Source organism: Octopus bimaculoides, chromosome 4 (genome assembly GCF_001194135.2).
Source record: "Octopus bimaculoides isolate UCB-OBI-ISO-001 chromosome 4, ASM119413v2, whole genome shotgun sequence".
Lineage (NCBI taxonomy): Eukaryota > Metazoa > Mollusca > Cephalopoda > Octopoda > Octopodidae > Octopus > Octopus bimaculoides.
Window position 1 is genome coordinate 104204242 of NC_068984.1, and position 22091 is coordinate 104226332.

The 22091-nt window shown below is 35.2% G+C and overlaps 1 protein-coding gene across 9 annotated transcripts in view; it reads left to right on the forward strand.

Moving 5' to 3' along the window:
* The first annotated feature begins 757 nt into the window (after window positions 1–757).
* The window catches only part of LOC106880495 (TBC1 domain family member 5), an 83694-nt gene continuing 62360 nt past the window's right edge, over window positions 758–22091 (forward strand). For 2 of the 9 annotated variants that reach the window (XM_014930467.2, XM_014930468.2), the window contains exons 1-2: window positions 779–1198; window positions 17839–17957. In XM_014930467.2, coding sequence (XP_014785953.1) covers window positions 17840–17957 — 118 coding nt within the window. In that variant the 5' untranslated portion in view covers window positions 779–1198; window position 17839. Of the gene's footprint in view, window positions 1199–2189; window positions 2214–17838; window positions 17958–22091 lie in introns of those variants that run through there. The other 7 variants (XM_014930471.2, XM_014930466.2, XM_014930464.2 and 4 more) reach the window with 7 other exon arrangements.

The window sequence follows — 22091 nt, forward strand, 5'->3', positions numbered from 1 at the left end:
CTCTTCCTTTTAAAGACTGTTGAGTACTAGAATGGATTGAATGAAGTTTCTTGATTTGTTGTACACTCAGTTGCACTTCTTTGTCACTGTTGTTACTGGAAGTACAATGAATCAATGATTGTGTTTGTTAGAAATTTAATGGAGATTTTGCTTCTGTCAGTAGAAGTTGAGCAACAACATAAAATCTGTATTTAAATTTAAAACAGCTCATTGATGAAATCTCTTGAAACCTGATATGTAAAATAAAAATAAAAATAAATATTCTGTCCTGCAATCTAAACAGTCATTTGAAATAAATTTTGTGTCTATGAATATATAATATTAAAGATACCATAATTTCTTCTGCCCATGCATCTTGTACCTGGTGCTAAGAAAATCCTCCTCCTCTGGTGTAGAGGCTTCCTCATTGGCTATTTTAATTATGAATCTCAGACCAGTCCTGGTTAGACAAATACAAAAAGAGGCAATGACATTCCTGTCTTTTTGGGGTATTCAGGTCTACATGATCTAATGTGTTCTTTTCTTATTTAAGACTATATAGTGTGTTTTGAGAGAGACTTAGTTGTTGTTTCCAACATGTTAGCTATTTTAATTAATTGTGTTTTTTGTTTTGTTTTGAAGGAGCTAGCAAGTTGCAGCTTTGTTGCTTGAATACATTTCGGTGCAGTTCTGCAGCTGTCTGTTGACAACTACACCTACGTCACACTTTCAGTTTTCCGTTTCCCGAAAATGAAATAATTATAAAAAGAAAGTGAATTAGTCAGATAAGATAATATACACTTTTTATTTCTTTGTCTTTTGACGTTTTTCTATATTTAAAATCCCGCCAAGATCGATTTTTAACTTTGCCCTCTTAGAGGGCGATAAAAGAAATAGCAAGTCAGTTCGATCGACTCCACCCACTTCTTAGCAAAAAATGGCCAAGTGTCTACGACAAGGAAACCATTAAATATTTATTTAAATATCAGTCAATTAATAATATTTGAGGTTGTATTTTAGATGCATTAAGGACAGATGTCCTAGTAGACGACAACATCGTTGTCCCAACTGCTATGTCCCACAGCCAGGCCGCTGCCATGAGCGGTCACATGACCATTCATGTGACCAGTCGTCGTTTTGCACCATTTTGATTATGTTCCAATTAATTAGACATTTCTTGGGATAAGCACCAAATGTAATCATCTCAGTAACACTTTAGGTATGTATTATTTTCTGAACTGTGTAAAATTAATAATAATGTCAACCTACCCTCCGTTATAGACTGTCATTCGTTGTAAAAACTACCGCGTTTACATGAAGATAGCTTCAATCGATCCATTATAACAATTTTTCTCCCAAAACCGACACTGTTTCTCAACGATTCTTTCATTTATATTAGGCTTTTAACAACACAAACAGTCATTTATTTCATAGAAATTTAGCAGCACAAACATTAATTTATATCAGAATGTTAATGATAATAATGATTAATATTTAATTGATTTAAAATAGGTAATTGTTTATAGCTGGTGTCGTTTATATTGCAAATATGTGACCTGCAAAAATAAATTCACAATTTAGTTTCGTCGGATTTTCATTTCTTAATTATTCATTTCACTAATTTTAAACATGTCTCTATTCTGCTGCTGTTCAGGCTTAGTTTATTTCGGTTGCATAAAATTGTTTTTATAATTTTTTTTTTTTTTACATATTATTTCCTCTGTCTTCTGAAAAATTTAATTAAAACTCCACAGGTTCGAGAATTCAGTGGATTCTATCTTTCCAACCCATTTTATCGGTCGATGATCAACTAATTAACTGGTTTCTTATGTTAAAAACCTAAAAGCGAATGCATAATTCTAAGTGTAAACCCCTGTTAATTTAATTGTCATTCATTGAATTCAAACAGGTTTCCCTAATTTTGACAATACACGGAACATTCTGAAGGATGTGTTTTTATCACCAGCCGAGGTGCAACATCTCTTAAAACCACCTGAAATAGTTAAATATTTATAGTGTTAAAATATTTTATATTTTTGTCGCACTCTCGTAGCTGTCGTTTATTAAACGAGTGCGCTGAGCAATATTGACAAACATTCAATTTCTCTTGTCTAAATATCCATTTATTCTCTTCATTTTGATTAAAAAAGTAACAAAAAACATGGATTTTTTCCCCTTCCGATTCGCTAAAATTTACTATTTTCCGTGGATCATCCTTAAAATGTTAGCTGACGGTAAATAACTTTCGTTTTAATGTATATTTATATAGTTGCTGAGATTGATTTATTTTAATATTGATATTTTATAGACAAAAAAAAAAAAAATGTGACGACGTCTATTAATCCTTTAATGTTTGTTAAAATATTTCATGCAGCAAATTACATTAAAAAATGTTTCTATGTCAAATTGAATGTAGAAGAAATAACAACCACTGCAATGAAATAATGATTTAGGAAGTTTAACTATCGATAGTTTGGTAGAATCATTAAAAAAGTTCCGTTATAAAGAGTGGAAGAATTTCTATTACGTCGTATATGGTGAGAAATAATTTGTCAGTATGGACTGCGTGTTGCTGCTATGAACTGTTTTGGAATTATCGGTCTGTTGTTTAACTCTAGATAAACCCTAATGGAACTGACCTATGTTCAAAGGCGTTCCGACCGTGACCATTCCGTTTTTCTTTCTCCTGAGGTACGATATTTCTAGGATGTCTACGACTACAATGTTGAGCTAGGGCGTGGTTTGAAAGATTTGGCTGCTATTTCTTGCAGGGCTAGCGACCACTTTAGTGAGTGTTGTAAAGATCGGTAAAAGCTACCTTGTTCATTGCACGCTGTTGAAGACAACGTTACATTTCTGTAGCACGGTTATTTTCTTAAGCAGTGCACCAAATGTACATAATTTTGTCAATTATTTATTTTTATTTTTACTGTAAAATAGGAAAATTCATTTGAAAGTTCTTGTCCGTTTCGGAGTGAATTTCCAATTAGCATTTTTTACCATTCATTTTGTATGAAGCACCTATATTGTCACACGTTATACGTTTTCTTTCATTTTTATTTGCAGCAGTTTCTGTTTTTACTTTTCTTCTTATTATTGGTCATGACTTTAAATAATTTATAAATCGTCTAAATGCATCGTTCCGCTTCGTGCAAACAACAAATATAATTTAATTCTAAAATAAAATGATTTAAGTCTATGCTTTTACAAAAAAAGATCCATTGAAGCTAAAGCAATGTTCTAAATTCATATTCGTATTAGCTTTCACTCAGTTCCATGCTCCACGTTGTTGCTGTATTATAATTTCAGTGCACCCATCTTTGAGTAATGTTGCATATGGATATGTGACAACATCGAATACAGCGTGCAACTGCTTCTAGCATAGAACAAAAGTTGCATCATAATTGAGTAAAGCACTTGTAAGATTTGAAATGGCCATCGACGTATGCGAAAGAGATGTTGAATCGGCAACCTTTGTAGGATTCGCCAGAGGACGACAACAGAATTAATGTTCGTTTTATTGAGATAGTGTAGCAGTGCTGATAATTTACCCTTCTGTCAGAGGGACATTTTTTTTTTTCAGAATTCAGTCTAAAATTGTGTGCGTGTGCGCACAGTTCGAATCAAATAATACAGATAGATAATTTAAAATGATCTACATCGTTTGATTTGAACAAAGGTAGAGCAGATGTTTAGGAAGAAAATATTTTCTGGGTTTTTGAAGGAAATATGACAGTTGAAACAGTGTCAGGGCTTCGATTAAAAAATGTTTTTTGAGGTGTCAATGCTTTTCGAAAGATTAGTTTGTCTAGTTCCCACTTGTAGGTTTTCATATTCTTCTAATGGAAGCTGTGCAAGATATCAAAGTTGTGAAGTGGTGGCATCTTTGTAGAGACTGTGTATAGAAGTGACAACAAATAGAATCTTAATGTAGAAGTGTGGGAAAGATGAATGATTTCTTACGTACACCAGATCGGAAAGGTTTACGTCAACACATCATTGGAGCATTAACAATCCAAATGGTTTGCGCTGAGGGGAAGCTTGTAAGTAGGCAATTTTGGAAGATGATTCTTATTCTAAAAAAAAAAAGTCTTGTTCAATATAAGATTAAGAACATTGCTTCACTTAAAATTCTCAGTAGCTAGATAGGTGCTGCGGTAGCTCTGGTTATGTAGAATCCTTATTGTTTTTGTAAGGTCAGCTTTGTTCAAGTGCATAAGTTGGGTAAATCACTAGGAATGTTCCACAGGTCCATTGTTTGCTCATCTTGGTTGTCACTGAAAAAGAATTTACAGCCATACTAAACTAAAGGGAGAAACTATATTCCTTTTCGTTTCTTAGTTAAAGTAAATGTATACAAATATAGAATATTTGTATGTAGTATACTGTCATGGAAAGTAATAAGTTAAAAAAAAAAAAAATCTAAGAAAAATCTGGCTTACAAGTATTTGCATTAGGAAAGTTCTCCATAGGATATACAACATTAACGATGTAATTAGAAGGAAGAGATTAAAATGGTTCAGTTATGTAGCAAGAATACAACTTACTATGTAACACTGGTCCTCATTTAAGACTTCTCCAAACCAGATGATATGGTAGATTGCGAGAGAGATGAACGTCTCAGATTTGTGAAGTCAGGGTTGTTATTTGCGATAGTGGCGAGTAGAACATCTAGTCCAGTGGTTCCCAACCTTTTCACTACCAATTTGAAGAGTTTTCCCTTGGACCCCTCTTAACATGCTTATCCATATGTGTGTGTGTATATATATATATATTAGGTTGGTGCATAATTATTGCGGCTTTTTTTCAATAAATTTTATTCAACAAAAATTTTAAACAAAATGCCAAGCAGAAATTGAAGTAGATAGTGAATATGCTCCGGAATAATCATTTAAAGATGTTTTTGTTAAATGTTATTATTGTTTTTGTTGAATAAAATTTATTGAAAAAAAGCCACAATAATTATGTACCAACCTAATATATATGTGAAATTTTGAATTTAGTTCATGGACCCCTAGTACTACCTTTGCAGACCACAGGTTGGGAACCACCGATCTAGTTGAAGATGGTGGCAGTGGTCCAGATGCCAAGAGAGAGAGACAGGGTTTGGAGAGGACTGAGTTACTACAATATATACCTTTTTTAAATTTATATTGCATTATGAGAGATCTGTAACCCTTTTGATTATGAGGTATTGGTGAAGAACTGATCTTTATCTGGTGATTTTTAGGAAGATTTCACTGGAGTGCTTTCCTATTATGTTAAGACCTACAGGAGGAGTTGAATTTGCAAATTATCAGTTTGCAGTGCTGCAATTGCTCAGAACAGCCAGTTATTGTACTCTGTAGTACTTACAGCTAGGTGAAGTGGGTCATTTCAGAGCTAAACATCTTGATTATGAACATAACCACAACAGTGACCCAATATGTTGTCTGCTTCTAATTCACTATCATCCATATCAGGCGATGCATGGTCACAGTCCAGTGAGTAAACTAAAAAGAACAAAAAGTCATTTCTAAACAACAGTTCCATCAAAGAACTGTACTTCACAATACAGATTTCTAGGAATACATAAAAATATTAAAAAAAACTGTAGTAAGTTGTAACATTAAGCTTTTTTTTTTGGTAATAGGATGAAGTAGGAATCTAGGCCAAGTTGCTGAATTAATATATTGATAACTTAACAACTGCATTATCCACTTTCTACATCAAATAATGATGATAATAATAATGTGAACTTGTAATGTTCATATAATTCTGAATTGGCTGCTGCACATTAAACAATGTTTCTTTGCTTGGTTTAAAGTCCAAGATAATCTTACTCAGAACCAGAACATCTATCATGAAGTACACATATTATCTTCATGCCATGGCAAGATAATAATCATATATTAAAACAATTTCATAATTTATCAAGATGTATGGATATGTAAAATACTTGGTGTATTTTTTGTCATTTTATCAGTAATTCTCTTTTTATGTGGCTGCTGTTTGCTTTTATTAAGTTTTTGTCAATTCTTAAGTAGAGACAAGGGATTGAGTTAAATGACTTTAAAAAAATCTCTGTTCATGTAGAGATGGTGTCATTTGCTTGCAGTTTACTATGAAACCATGTTCATGCTTTTTGACATGTAATGACATATTTCACACTTTCTGTAAACAAAAGGCTCATTCAAATGATGTTTGTTTCTTGTCCTCCCCATAACCATGTTCAGGCTGTTTGTTCAATAAACTAGAGAATTATTTCCTTGCTTAGAAACAGGTGTAGTTTAGCATTAGGAAGGGCATCTCACCATAAAAATCTCTATATCAGTTTGGAAAAGTAGATACTAAAATATTGATTTCTTGATATGATCATCACATTCATATTGCAGAACATGTTGTCATTAGACTTACATTTTGAAGGTAAAAAAAAAAATCCTATTTTAAAAATGTTAGTGGCTGTGTGGTAAGGAGCTTGCTTCCCAACCACATGGTTCTGAGTTCAGTCGTACTGCATGACACCTTGGGCAAGTATCTTCTATAGTCTGAGGTTGACCAAAGCCTTGCAAGTGGATTGGGTAGATGAAAACTGAAAGAAGCCCATCTTATATATTTATATATATATGTGTGTGTGTGTTTGTCTCCCACCACCACTTGACAACCAGTGTTGGTTTGTTTATGTCCCTGTAACTTGGTTCAGTAAGAGAGACCAGTATAATGAATACCAGGTTTAAAAAATGTACTGGGATTGATTCATTTGACTGAAAACTCTTCAATGCAGTGCTCCAGCATTGCTGCAGTCTAATGACTGAAACAAGGAAAAATAAAAGAAAAAGTTTGTTGAGGAATACTTAACTGCAATATGAAGATGAAGTGATGGCATAAAACTACCTTTCTGGATCATGTGTATCTTGCTTCAGTCTTTTGATAAAGAGATGATGAGCCTTGGTCAGTAAATGATTACTTAAACCTGTAGTTTATATACTTTTGAGTGTTAGACTTAATTATTGTCTTGTTTAACACCACTACCTAGTACTTGAGTGTTTTAGCAGGGTTCATTATGTTGATAGATAAAGAAATGTTGAGTTTTGGTCTGTAACTAGTGCATGCATATAAATTTTTGAATGGTAGACCAAAGTCTTAGTTATTTTACTCTTAAGATATTTTAACTCTTTCAAATTCCTTCTGTTGTTCTTTAATATATTCTACAATAGGCATTCAGTCTTGAACTTGTGATTGATTTAACTAAAAGAAGTAGAAAAGTGCTAGTAAGAGAACCTTGAACTTGTATTCTCTCAAGGTCAACAGATTCAAGATTACCAATGAAAAGTTTATTATATCTTACACCACCAGAAATCAAATGCTCTATTTACTAATTGGAATTGTAACCTTAGTGTTTATGTATCAATACACTTTGAGCAATTTTCTTGCCTATAGTACTATGTCTTCGTACAATTTATAATTGAATTTCATTGTCACTAACCTTTTCTTGTCCTGGCATTTTTATTGCTCTTTGTACCACCTTCCTTGTTAAGTTCATTAGCTCATTGGGAGGCTTGTAATTTCTTCTCTGTAGCGTATCTCCTTTACCTTAACAGTACTTTTACATTAGTCATGGTGGTGGTGGGAATGTTATGACATCCAACACAGTTTTGTTAGCTAAATAAATCTTGTAGTATAAACCCATCCTGAACTACTTCATATTTCATCAACTATCTCTGAAGAAATTTGCACTTTTTTCCCCTCTGTTATGATGTCTTCAATTGATTTACTTTCAAGATATTGATCTCCATTATTTAACTGTCTTTTGTTGTTGATAGCCACAGCCCAGCTCTGATTGAGTAGAACTAATCAGAACTGCTTAAGATTATTCTAGTCATAATTTTCTTTTTCATTTTTTAAAATTCAAAAACAGTTTATACATATTAGTTATTTTTCAAGGTTAGAGTGAGTTGGCAATTTGGTTGTTATTTCTAGTAGGTTGTGTGACTGCATAGGAACTCTCTTATAGGTTCAACTGGCTTGTGTTTTTTATTCAGATGCTTGATGTAGCCTAAAAAAACAAATATTTCATTAATTTCCTTTGTTAATTAGTCTGTCATTTACATGTCTCTTTATGTTGTCATTGCTATTAAATTCAAGTGTGTCATTTCTTTCAAATTACATCCTCATTCTTTCATTTTAACCCTTTAACTTTCAGGTTATTCTGTTAAATGTATTTACATTGTTTTAAATTATTCACGCATTATCTTGTAGCTTCAAAGTTTTGATGGGATTATTTTTAGAATTACATTGTAGGGTGGGTGCTAGAGGCCAGATCTGTTTGAATTGAGCATAAAACGGGTAGAATATTGAGGCCAGCTATGGTTGGTTTAAATGTTACATTCAAACTGGCCATATCTGGCCCTAATATTTTGCCTGTGTTGTGTTTAAGCCAGAATTATCCAGCTTCTCACACCTACCCTACATTGTCATCCTAAAAACAAACAATCATATTAAAATATTGAAGCTATAAGAAAATGCATGATTAATTTAAAACAATGTGAATAAATAAGCCTTACATTTGACAGTAATTTGAAAGTTAAATGGTTAACCTTTTAGTATTTAAACTGGCCATATCTGGCCCAAATATTCTTCCTGTTTTTGTTCAAACTGGCCAGATCCAGCCTTTCATACCTACCCTATATTGTCCTCCTAAGCATAAACAGTCACATCATTGAAATCTGAAAGCTACAAGATAATACATAATTCAAAATAATGTGAAGAAATAAACATTACATTTGACAATAATCTCAATGCTAAAGGGTTAAACATGCTCTTCTGCTTATCCCTATAGCATTGAATATTGTCAAATCACATCTATTGCTTGCTAGATATATCTGACACTCCATCTTTCATTTCCCTCACTAAAGACTATAAGCTTATGTTATAATCTTACTTCATCATGCTGCTTGTTGCCTGACTGACCTCTTCTTAGTTATTCTTTGTCTCTTTCCGAATTACTTGTATTTTAGTTAATCCATAGCGCCCCATTTTTCATTGTTAAGGTGCATCTTCACGTCACTGTTATTATTGAAGTGTTTAAGTTATTGGACCAACAGCAAGTGTATGGAGCATGACTTCAGTTTTACTGCTAGCATTTATGTTTATTGTCTTTCATTTAGTTTATGGGTCTCAAATATTTGGCCTGCAGGCTAGATCTGGCCTGAGACAATGTTTTAGTTTATCCCTGGCTCAATTATATATATATATATATATATATATATATATACTCATGGCTGGCCGGCAACATATTTTTCTGCATTATATGGATAATTTATCCTGATCACACTATGTATAGCATTATCACGCGTTTGAGAAATAAATTTATTTCTGTATCTTATAAAAATTATCATTATTTGAATTTTAAAATATTCTATAAAATATATATATTGCTAGCATTTGTTCAGAGTTTAGCTGGACCAGAGTTGTGATTAACACCAGTATGGATTAGTCAGATAAGAGCACCTTAGGGAATCTTATTTCAACCAAGATTTAAAAAAAAAAAGCTTATGAATTTTTGAACTAACAATTGTCACCTGTATTGCCTTTACCTATATGCTCAGCCAAATATGGCTTACTTTCTCTTCTGAAATCATTACCATCATCATTTAACATCTGTCTTCCATGCTTGTGTAGGTCGAACAATTTGACAGGATCTGATGAGCTGGGATACTGCTTTGAGCTCCACTGCCTGCTTTGGCATGGTTTCTATGGCTGGATGCCTTATCTAATGCTGACCACTTGACAGTGTATTGGATGCATTTTTGTTTTGTTACACTGGCACTATTGAAGTTGGCAAATAACTTGCAAGACAAAAAAAAAAAGCCTCCCTTCATTTGAGTGGGGTTGTAGAAGAGTTGGAGGTGGTTTTATGTCACATGTTGAGAGGCTAAAGTATGATAGAGGAACAGGCAGTACAGTAGAAGAGCTGCATGGCTATCTTGCATAATAAAAGAGTGGTGGGAATAGCTGGAAAGAAGATAAACTTGTTGGTTATGAGATGTCAGAGTGTATGTATTCTCAAGGTACAAGATGAATATATGAGAGAACATTGCATGAGTATGGGAAGGTGTGAATAGATAAGTTCATAGGAGTGTGAGAGGAGAGTTTTATTAATTAGGACACCTGAATAATCTTGATATTAAGGTTTGAAAATTGACTGTTTCAGGTATTGATTTTGTAGAAGGTTACGATTCACTCTTGTGCAGATTTGTTTTGTAAATATTTCAGAAGAATAAATTGTATAAATGGCTCAATTTCTTGAATTTTATTTATATCTGGGCTATATACATTGCTTAAGTCATTTAAAAAAAAAAGAAAGACCTGTTGTTTACTTGTTTTACTACTGTGTGAATATATACAGATATATGCACCGGCATGGCTGTGTGGTTGAGAAGTTTACTTCCAATCATGTGGTTTCAAGTTCAGTCCCATTGCATGGCACCTTGGGTAAGCGTTTGGTTGACAGAAACTGAAGAAACCTATATATATATGTGTGTGTGTTTGTTTTGACATCACATGATAGTTGTAAATGAGTGTTGCCATCATACAAGTGTGTTATTCATTTCCAATCTTCCAAGAAAATTTGTCTTGCCATGGGAAAATATTACCTTGCTTGGGAACAAGGATGGGCATCCAGCTACAGAAAATCTGCCTCTATGAATTCATACTGACCCATTCAAGCATGTAAAAGTGTATCTTAAAAACAATATACGTCATCAGATTCAGTTTTTAACATTCATCTTCCAAGCTGGCATGAATTTGATAGTTTGACAGGATCTGACAGATTGGAAGACTGCATCATGCTTCAATATCTGATTTCACAGGGTTTCTTTGACTGGATCCCCTTCCTACTGCTAACCACTTTATAGAGTGTACTGAGTGCATGGTTTTTAATGACACCAACACTATATTGGTTTGAATAGTTCTTATTTATTCTCAGATTACTTAAAATTAACAATTACCCACATTTTTCAATATCTCACAATTCAGACAAAGTTAAACACATTGTTTACAATATATCATAGAATGTTTGCTAATTTACAATATATTTTTAAAGATTTTCCAATTTACAATATACTTTTTAATATTTTTCAATTTACAATATATTTAAAATATTTACAAAATATTACAAAATATTTAAAATATTTTCCAATTTACAATATATTTTAAAATATTTGCTAATTTAACGATATAATTTAAGATGTTTATTAATTTACAATATATTTAAAAACATTTGCTAATTTACAAATTATTGTATACAGTGGTCAGGTGCACTACAACTCAGCAGAAAAAGTAGCCAAAAGTGCATGAACAGTATATAGAATAATGCACAGGAAGTGAACAGTGAATGAGTCTTTAAAAAAAGTGGATGGGTATCAGGTGTACTATAGGCAAATTTCAGGAAGAATGGAAGTTTTGAAGGATGTAGTACCTCAACAGCCAACAGCTGTTGCATGTAGGTTATTCCATATTTCAGCAATTCTGAGCATGAAAAGCTGTTTCTGAAATCATGGGTACAGTATTGTTTTCTAAGTATGTCCATAAGTGTTAGACCTATGGAATTCAAGAGGTGCCCAAGGTTGTTGTTGAAAGATAGTGGATAATCTTGTGGGTGTCTACCAAGTCAGTTGCCAGATGTCAGAGATTTAATATGTCCATGTTCAGGGAAACAAGATGTTCAGAGTATGGTAGATGCTTGATAGCTGGTCTTCATCAACTTGATTAGATTGAGTTTAGAACCTAGTTGATCAAAGTGGAGAACATCTTTTGGAGGAATGCAGTTTTTGGATGAGTTACTGGAAAATGCCTGAAGATTGTTTATTTCTTTGTATACACTCATGGGAATTCATGTGCAGCAGATTCAATAGCTTTCTCGATGCATTTAGATTCAACAAGAGCTGTGGACAGATTTCTAAGTTAGGTATTCCAAAATGATCCCTCATTGTGAGGTTTTATATGAATTTTTGTTATTTCTTGGCTTAGATCAGAAATTGATTGTCAAATTACCACAACTTCCATGTTGATCAGATTTTGTTCTTGCTTTTGTTCAACATTAACGGTAGGGGTCTGGCATCGAAAGGACCAATTTGGTTGCTGGACCATCTCCCAGAGTCCATTCATCATAGAATTTTATGGTGTCCCCTTTTTTAACCTGGGATCATTGGAAAGTTAGTGTTACATTGAAGGCAGAGAGAAACATGGCATTTGCCACATTTAACCCATCGATTTTAGAAAGAGTTCTTGGATTTTGTGTATAGATGACAGATGTGATTTCCTTGGCATTATTCTATTTTGGAACAGTGACTAGTTTTATTTACATTTGATGGATATTTGCCCTCATTTTGTTTGTTGTTAACACAATGTTTCGGCTGAATTACACCTTCATCAGGTGTTCTGGTAGGATTTTGAACCCTATCCTGGGATCTTATAAGGTATTTTTTTTGCTGATGTTATTATTATTATTAATATTATTTATTCAAGGCACTGCATGGTATTGAACTCGCAATCTTGGGGTTAGTAGCCCGCGCTCTTAACCATTACACTACAAACAAGATGAGGACAAATATCCGTCAAATGTAAATAATGTACATAATTCCTCATCCCTTAAATATAGAACTGTAGTGACTAGTTTTGTTGCATACTTCACCCATACATATAGCCATAGCAATTTTGTCCTGTCTGTCCATTCATACAATAGAAAGACAAAAGGTCAGCAAATATGCCTAAGTATAGTATGCTTGTTAAGCAGATTTGCTAATTTACAATATATTGTGAAATATTTGCTAGGTTACAATATATTTTAAAATATTTGCTAATGTAACAATATAGTTTAAAATGTATATGAGGTCTGATCAATAAATATCTAAACTGGTGCTATAAAAACAGAACTACAACACGTACCAATTTGGCATTTAATCTCCTTCAAAGTAGTCCCCTTCAGAAGCCACACACTTAATCCAACACTGCTTCCATTGATGGAAGCATTCCTGAAACTCATTTTCTGGGATAATCAGCAGCTGCCTTGTCACATTCATGTTGATTTCCTTGATGTTCTGAAATCTTCCTTTCAAGTGGAATTCAAGTTTTGGAAAGAGGAAAAAGTTGTAAGGAGCGAGATCTGGAGAATACGGTGGCTGTCAGACCTGAAGAATGCTGTGCCTAGCCAAAAACTGTTGCTCAAAGGGCAGGTGTGTTGTCATGATGCAATTGCCACTCACTGGATGCATGCAATTGTGGTCTTTGCTGACAAATAGCATCCTGCAAATGTTGCAAAAGATGATGGTAGTATTCCTTGCTAGCTGTCTGACCAGGTGGAGCATACTTATGATGAGCAATCCCCTTGTCGAAGAAAACAGTTAACAATGTCTTACTTGTTCGTGTTTTCTTTGGTCTTGGAGAGGTTGGGGGTATTCCACTGTGAAGACTGAGCCTTTGTTTCGGGTCATAACCATAGACCCACAATTCATCATCTGTTACTACTGTTTTCAAAAAGTTTTCATAATTCTCAACACAATCAAGGAGATTTTGTGCAACTGAAACTCGAGTGTCTTTTTCATCAGCTGACAGCAGTTTTGGCACAAACTTGGCAGACACGTTTTATACCCAAATCTTCAGTGATAATGGACTGAAGTGAACCCTAACTAGTCTGCACATCCTCTGATAACACATGGATGGTGATTCAATGATTTCCCCTCACAGCTGCATGCACATCTGCGATCTTTTTCTCAGTTCTACTGGTTGCGGGTTTCCTAGAATGTTTGTCACTATCAACATTTTTTCAGCTCTCTTGGAAATGTCTGAACCACTCGTACACTTGTGTACGGCTCATACACTTCTCTCCACACACTTTCTGCAACTTTGCGTAGGCCTCTGAGCAGGTATCACCAAGCTTTTGGCAAAATTTGATGCAGATTCTCTGTTCAGTTTTCTCTGTCATGGTCAATGTGATGATCACATGCTACACACGTTCCTTCCAAACATTGCTGTAAACAGCAGAAGTGAGCTAGAACGTTGAAACTTAGTGCGCATACACAGCAGAGTTCAAGGTCAATCTGTGCCAAGCGGCTTCACTCAGCGTGCTTTAGCTTTGTTACTATGGCAACAGTTTGGATATATATTGATCAGACCGCATATTAAATTACAATGTATTTTAAGATATTTGATAATCTAAGAATTTTGAAATGTTTGCTAATTTCATGTTGGCTGAATTAAAAAAAAAAAATCTTTTGAGCAGGATTTGCTGATCTTAACAAATTATTCCACAGAAAGCTTACTTCAGGCATTTTGAAAAATATTGCTTCATATTTAAAAATAGGTTATTGCTCACAAGCCACCAGGTCCTGTCTGATGTTATTGTTGAGTTATTATGGTTCAAGAAAACCAGATAAAAATATTGTTTCAGAGAATAGCACCAATCTATATAAGAATATTGAGACATTTAGAAAATTTCTTGCACTTAGCTACTGTGTAGGTTATATTCATGCTTTAAGTTTGAACTGATCAGTGCTTAACCAAAACAATTACCACCATATGTAAACTATCTTTTTCAGTGCTTTCAGTCAGGGAACTCCAAGTATAATTGACTACAACAACTTCAAAAAAGCTCTTGGATTAATCCTTTTGTGAAAACAGTATTTGATGAGCTAATAACCTATGGCTTAAGTAAGCTGCAGATTCTAAGTTTTTAATATAGTATATCCTCCTCAGGGTGTCATGAAATAAGCTCTTATTCATCCTTTTCTTGCTGGATTATATAAAAAATGAGATAGCCTAAAATAATTGGTTTTAAAATGAAATGTCAGTGATTTAATTCACTTTTCAGTAAACAGCTTTTACTTATTAAATTACTTTTGTTCAACTATGTTGAATAAAATATAAATTAACTCTGTTAATCTGGTCACAGTTGATAATGAGCCTGCACTAACATTTTTTTTTATTTCCAGCATTCAAAGTTAATATAAAATTGGCATGGCTGTGTTTAAGAAGTTTAGGATTAGAAGTTTGCTTCTCAATCAGTCTTTTGGTTTGGGGTTCAGTCTTACTTTGTAGCAACTTGGGCTACACAGTGGGATTATAGCAAAAGACATTTGTCTTCTACTATAGTCTTTGGTTAACCGAAACCTTGAGTAGATTTGGCAGACAAAAACAGAAAGCAACCAGTCATGCATCAACCCCTGCTTGTTGTCCATTCTGTTTTCTCACACCTCTCCATGTCTATTCTGCTAATCTGTACTCTCTCATCTGTTCTACTCACTGTACTAAGTTACCTATATCTGACAGAAGTGTACTGAATTTGTGCATATTAAATATCTCCTTTCTCTATACCTCTATCACCTATATCTTAGTACTTCTCCTTTCCTTCTGAATCATACTTGAGTGGGGAGAGTTTACACTTTGGCAGTCTTTACCCACCTTCCTTGATTCTCTTGTCACTATAATGTTTTGGACATGTTACCTTGAGAATATACTCTGTCCTTATCATATCTCTCCTGCAACATCACTCCACCCTCCCATATATAACTGTATCTCCTCTTCAGTCCTCTCCTCCTCACAACCCTTATCACTCTGATTCTTTCTCACTAACTCCCTAACACTATTTTGCCTCCTATTACCCCCTTTCCTGACTCTGTCTTTGTAACTCTCTCCTCCACCACGCTTTTTCAATAGTAAACCTGTGTAACTCCAATAAGAACTGTCTTGGAGTGTGACAAAGTGTCCAACCTATGTGGGCTTGCTTACTAATTGACCAATCCCACCACTAGGTCCACCTATTCAACCCACCATTACAAACATAGACCTCTTTCTAAAGCAAATTCAAAGCAACTGTATTTCACAAATAAAACCCTAATGAACCCATTATTTTGTTGTTTTTACATGAATTGCCACCCCATTATAGCCCTATAGCACCATTACTATTTTGATCCCATCCTCACCTTCATACTAGTCTGACATGAACCTTTCCCTCTCCTCTCTCTTGATTACCTCCATTCTAACACTGCTGCCTCTGTTATTCTCTCCATTGCCATCTTCTCACAATAAATTTTCTTTATCCACCGTAGGAACTACCTTTCACTTTGCAAGGTAACCCCAACAGTGGTGAGGCCATAAAATGCACTTGGCACACTTTGTAAGTGATTGGCAATCAATTGAAGTAGTAACAATGTAGGGTTTTTTAGTCTTGCCAAGGGAAGGCAATCTTTATATTATTGGTGTTATGATAAAATGTACCCATTACACTCTGTAAAGTGCTTGGTATTAGAATGGGCATCCAGCTGTATAAACAATGTTGAAAATTGGATATTGGAGCAAGATATGGTCTTCTGACACATTGAATCTTGCTGAACCAGCTTCTCCATGTCGATCTAGATGCAAAAATTCCAATCTAGATGAAAATTTCTTAAAATGTTGGCTGAAGAACTCCTTGGTGAGAAAGAAGAACCTAAGAAAGAATTTCAGTTTATAAAAGAGAAAAAACTAGTAACTTATGATTTTTTGGACTTTGTCCTTCAAGAAAAAAGAAAGAGTAGAATTAGCTGTCAAAAATATCACATTTTTGCATATGAAAGCCAGAGATGAAACAGATTTGTGCTTGAACTGTGTAAATTAATTTTTTTATGTTTTGTATATATGTTTCAATGAAAATCTGACTTGGGCCAGTGTGGTCACCTTCATGTCTTTATGTAACTTTTTTTCATGTTTTCTATGGTTAAAATTACAAAATACATTCAGCTATTGGTTTAATGAAAGAGAGTGAGAGAGGTAGAAAGAATTAAAACTAGTTTTTAGTTTTGCCTTTGTAGAATGCTATGGTAAGAAACTGTAAATGAACTAGGGATTAAACCTGGTTTGCAGTTTCAGGGGTCACTCTATAGTATTCATTTTCTCACTTTGGATTATCAGGCCTAATTAAGAAAGATGGTGATACTTATAATGTGCAAGTTGAGATTTTACAATTTTTCAAGGCATGGAAATATTAAGTGGCTTAGCTAACTTGATGATGAAAGAATCCTCCAAATCAATTTGATAGGAAGAGCCCAGCTTCCTTCAGACCCTAAATTTGGGCTCCTCAGAAAAAAACAAGTGAATTGTAATAGAATATTAAATCTAAATTTAGTTGTTATTTATCCACAAGTCAACCATTAGCAAAAATTCAGGTATCCCAGATATGTTTCCTTCCTTTTAAGGTTATATAAGACTACACTAAGGTGTTCTTATTTTGATTTGAAAGAGACTTGGTTACTATTTCTAGCAGGTCTCGTAACCATGTAGAGCAGTGGTTCTCAAACTTTTTGGGACTGCCGCCCCCTTGACACCCAGGCCACATTTCTATTGCCTCCACCCCAACTAACCATTACAAACATAGACCTCTTTCTAAAGCAAATTCAAAGCAACTGTATTTCACAAATAAAACTTAACCTAATGAACCCATTATTTTGTTGTTTTTACATGAATTGTCACCCCATTATAGCCCTAACTTTTACATGAATCGCTAACCCATCATCACTCCACTTTTCTTCAATGCCCCCTTAGAACTTTCCACCACCCCCAGGGGGGCAATACTGCCCACTTTCAGAACCACTGATGTAGAGACTTCTTTGTTAGCTCAGACTAAGTTGAGTTTTTTTTTGCCAGAAGTGAGATGTATGGATGATGACCATGTTAGGGAACTGTTTCTTATAAGGTATAGTTGATTACATTGTCTCCTCCACTCCTGTGTTTATTCTTGTTAAGCGATGCAAAGATTTCAAGAGGATATATTTTATTTTTATATTGAGCTACATATGTATCAGTAACACTTTTGTGTAATTTTGTCCTTAAATTTTATTCTTTTAGAATGGATATTGCTGAAAGTATGATACAGCGTTTTCGTGTTGGAGGCCGAAACAAAACTAAGTTTTCTCCTTCAAAGGAGGATATTCTAAACACAATAGAGCAATTTGGAGGTAAGACAGGTAAAGAAAAATATATTTTGTCTTTTTCACAATGAAAGCATTTTTGTTTTATATATTTTTACGTGTCTCAATATACATATATTTATACCTATTTGACCCACCATTCTATATATTAGCAAATATTGTGCATAGGATTTTCAATTTAGTACTGAAAAAACAAGAGGTAACTTCCCAGCATGCTGGGAGTATAGTATAGTTTCAGCTGTTTTTTGAAGCCATTTCACTTCACATATAATGGCCTTTGAAAAGGCATTAATACTGTCAACTGTTATTTCTATGTCCTTCAAAATTTTGAAACTGTATGTCTAATTTAAGAAATGAAATTATATCACCCTTAAGTGTGTCAGATTTTCAAATATTTTGATTATGCTGATGGACACATACATACACACATATTTGTTTAGTGAATTTATTCCAAGAAACAAGAAAACTTAAATATGTGCGAATATAATCTGACCTGGAAGTTCAGCAGTAGCATAATGTGTATGGGTGCGTACTTATATATATATCTGTCTTTCTCCCATGCTGGCATTGATTGGATAGTTTGACAGGATTCATCTGGTCAGAGGACTGCATCATGTTCCAATGTCGACTTTAACATGGTATCTATAACTGGATACCTTTCCTAATGGCAGCCACTTTATGGTGTGTATTGAGTGCTTTTTTCATGGCTCCAGCACAAGTGAAGTTGCCATGAAGCTTGCAAGACTAAAATCTAATTGAGTAGGGCTACAATAGAGGGGGAAGCAGCTTTATGCTAGGTGATGTGAAGTTGAAGTATGAAGGAAGCCTACCCTTTTGGAACATGTTTCTTACTGTAGTGGAGATATATGACTGCTCACATTATACAGAAGTGGGTGGGAGTAGTCAGTGTGTATTTGAAAAGAGAAATAAAGATGGTGGTGGCATGTCAGGGTGGGCTCTGGGGAGAGGAGAATGGGAAGAGTGAGTAGGTAGGGGTAGCAAGAGTGTATGGAGAGTGAGGCATGATTGGAGATGGGGTAGGGGTGAAAATATATTGAATGATGAAGAAGCATCAAGGTGCTCAATGAGAAATATGAGTTGGATGGAAGGTAGGAGGGAGTAGATGAGGATTAGAGATTGGTAAGGATATAGGAGTGAATGTAATGAATGTTGGAAGGATAATATTAACCATAAAGGATGGATGCTAAGTCAGTTGGTTCCTGGTATTGAAAAAGATAATTGGTATTACAGGAAAGATGATAGAATAGATAGTTCTGTCCTCATTTAATAACAGCTGTGGAATACTGCAGTTAGGCAAATGATAGTGAGATGAAAGGGTAGGGGAAGGTTTGATGAGGAAATTAGGTGTGGGTCCCAATTGTATATATAAACATTATACTTCCTGAACCTCAGTTATACTGTGATGGGCTGGTTTTCTGAAATACTGCATATTGCCAGTTCTCCTTTATCATCTCCTTTGTGAAATTCAAACTTCTGAGATCAGCCATCACAACTTCATTCCATGTCTTTGTGGGTCTCACTTGTTTACAAGTTCCATCCACCTAAAGTGACTGGCACATCTTTATATAGCTCTCTTCATCCATATACTTCTCATGCCTGTACCAGTGCAGTCTTCTCTCTTGCACACTACATCTGATGCCTATCATGCCCAATCTTCCAATTTTTCTCAACACATCTGTACTTTGTTATTCATGCACACTGATGTTGCATATCCAACATGCATGCTAGCTTCTCTTTCTAGTCTTTGCATGTCTTCTGCATTTAGGGTCTACGTCTCATTACCATGTAGTATTGCAGTTCATACACTGGAATCATACAATATGCCTTTCTTTCCAAAAGGAAAACTGTTTGTTACCAATAGAGGTAATAGTGGTCTAAACTTTCTCCATCCTATTCTTATTCTAGCAACTATACTTTCAGAGCATCCTTCTCCATTGCTAATTAGATCATTTAGGTTAGAGAAGCTATTTACTACTTCTAAGAATCTTGGGCATTTGAGAAAATCTATTTATCATGCCCTCTTAGTGTTTTATTGTTCCTGCTCATCTGCCACATACAAACTCTAGTTTATCTGTTAACTGTAATTCCATTGCATTTCTTGTGTCCATAGTTTGCATTGGGTACAACATATATACAATTTCTGCTAATATCAAGTAAAGTCACTTCCTTGATGGAAGTAGAGATCTGTCAGGTTCCCTAATTACTGAAACTTTTTTTTTTTTCTAATTTAACTTTGAGGCCTTTTAATTCCATCTGTAACTTCCACATCTGGAATTTCTTTTCTAGTTCTGCTAGAGATTCAACTATAAGAGGTGAGGTTATCAATATATAGCAGTACTCAAAGGCAACCAGTTTAAAATCCTTTGTTAAGGCATGAAAGACTATGATGAATAGGAGGGAACTGACAATGGAACCTTAATGAACTCTTACCTGCACATTGTTTGTTGCTAAATTTGTTCATTATCACCTTATTGCCAGCACCTTTGTACATGACTTGTATGGCTTTCACGAGTCATTCATCTATCCTTAGCATCCTCAGTGACCATTAGATTACTGAGCGATGGACTCTGTTGGAGGCTTCTCCAGGTCAATGAATACTAAGTATAGTGGGTTACTTTTAGCCAAGTATTTTTTTAGTTGCCTCAAATAGAAGAAGGGATCTGTTGTACTTATGTGTTTTTGCCTGGCAGAAAAACAAATTGCATCTCATCTAGCTTGACTCTTGTTTGTGTGTGTAAGCTGGCATGGGTTGGACTGTATATATATTAGAAGCAGCGTAAATAATTATCAATATGATATATTTAATGTATATGTGTTAAACACTGTGAGGCTGTAGTACTTCATCCAGGGTAAACCCCTTTAAAGACACATTGTGTTTAAAAGCACAATATTTCTCAAAGCTAGGCAATTATTTTTGCACTTTAGTGTCACACACTCATCCCTTTCTTCGTGCATGACTTTAAAGGAATCTACTTTGGATGAAGTACTGCAACTTCACAGTGTTTAACAACATACATTGTCATACTGATTATATATATGTATATAAACACTGAAAATGTGCAGAAAACAACTTCTGCCACATTCCAGGGAGAAAAACTAGATGTAGTTGATAGCTTCCGCTATCTAGTTGACCAAGTTAGTAGTGGGTGAGGGTGCACTGAATGTGTAGCTGCTAGAATAAGAATAGCCTGGGCAAAGTTCAGAGAGCTCTTACCTCTGCTGGTGACAAGGGGCCTCTCACTCAGGGTAAAAGGCAGACTGTATGACACATGTGTACGAACAGTCATGCTCCATGGCAGTGAAACATGGGGTGTGGCTGCTGAGGATATGTGTAAGCTCACAAGGAATGAAGCCAGTATGCTCCGATGAATGTGTAATGTCAGTGTGCATACTCGACAGAGTGTAAGTACCTTGAGAGAAAAGTTGAACCTAAGAAGCATCAGTTGTGTGCAAGAGAGACAATTGTGCTGGTATGGTCATGTGGTGAGAATGGATGAGGATAGCTGTGTGAAAATGTGCCACACCCTAGCGGTTGAGGGAACCTGTGGAAGAGGTAGACCCAGGAAGACCTGGGATGAGGTGGTGAAGCACGACCTTCGAACATTAGACCTCACCGAGGTAATGACTTGTGACCGAGACCTTTGGAAATATGCTGTATGTGAGAAGACTCGGCAAGCCAAGTGAGACCATAATCCAAGGCCTCTGCGAGGTTGTTGCCAGTGCCACCGGACTGGCTCCTGTGCAGGTGGCACTTAAAATACACCGTTTTGAGTGTGGCCGTTGCCAGTACCGCCTGACTGGCCTTCGTGCCGGTGGCACGTAAAAGCACCTACTACACTCTTGGAGTGGTTGGCGTTAGGAAGAGCAGCCAGCCCACTTACGCGTACCTTTCCTTCATTGGACACTAAACTCTGCTTGCGAAGACCTGTTGAGGCAAGTGAAATCGAAATCGAACTAAATTCGACGACTGGCACCCATGCCAACGTCTCCTTCATTGGACACTAAACTCTGCTTGCGAAGACCTGTTGGGGCAAGTGAAAGTGAAATCGTGATGGCACCTGTACCAGTGGAGCACTAAGAGCACCGTCTGAGCGTGAGAGCAGCTGTCTGGCTTCCGTGCCGGTGGTATGTAAATAGCACCATTTGAGC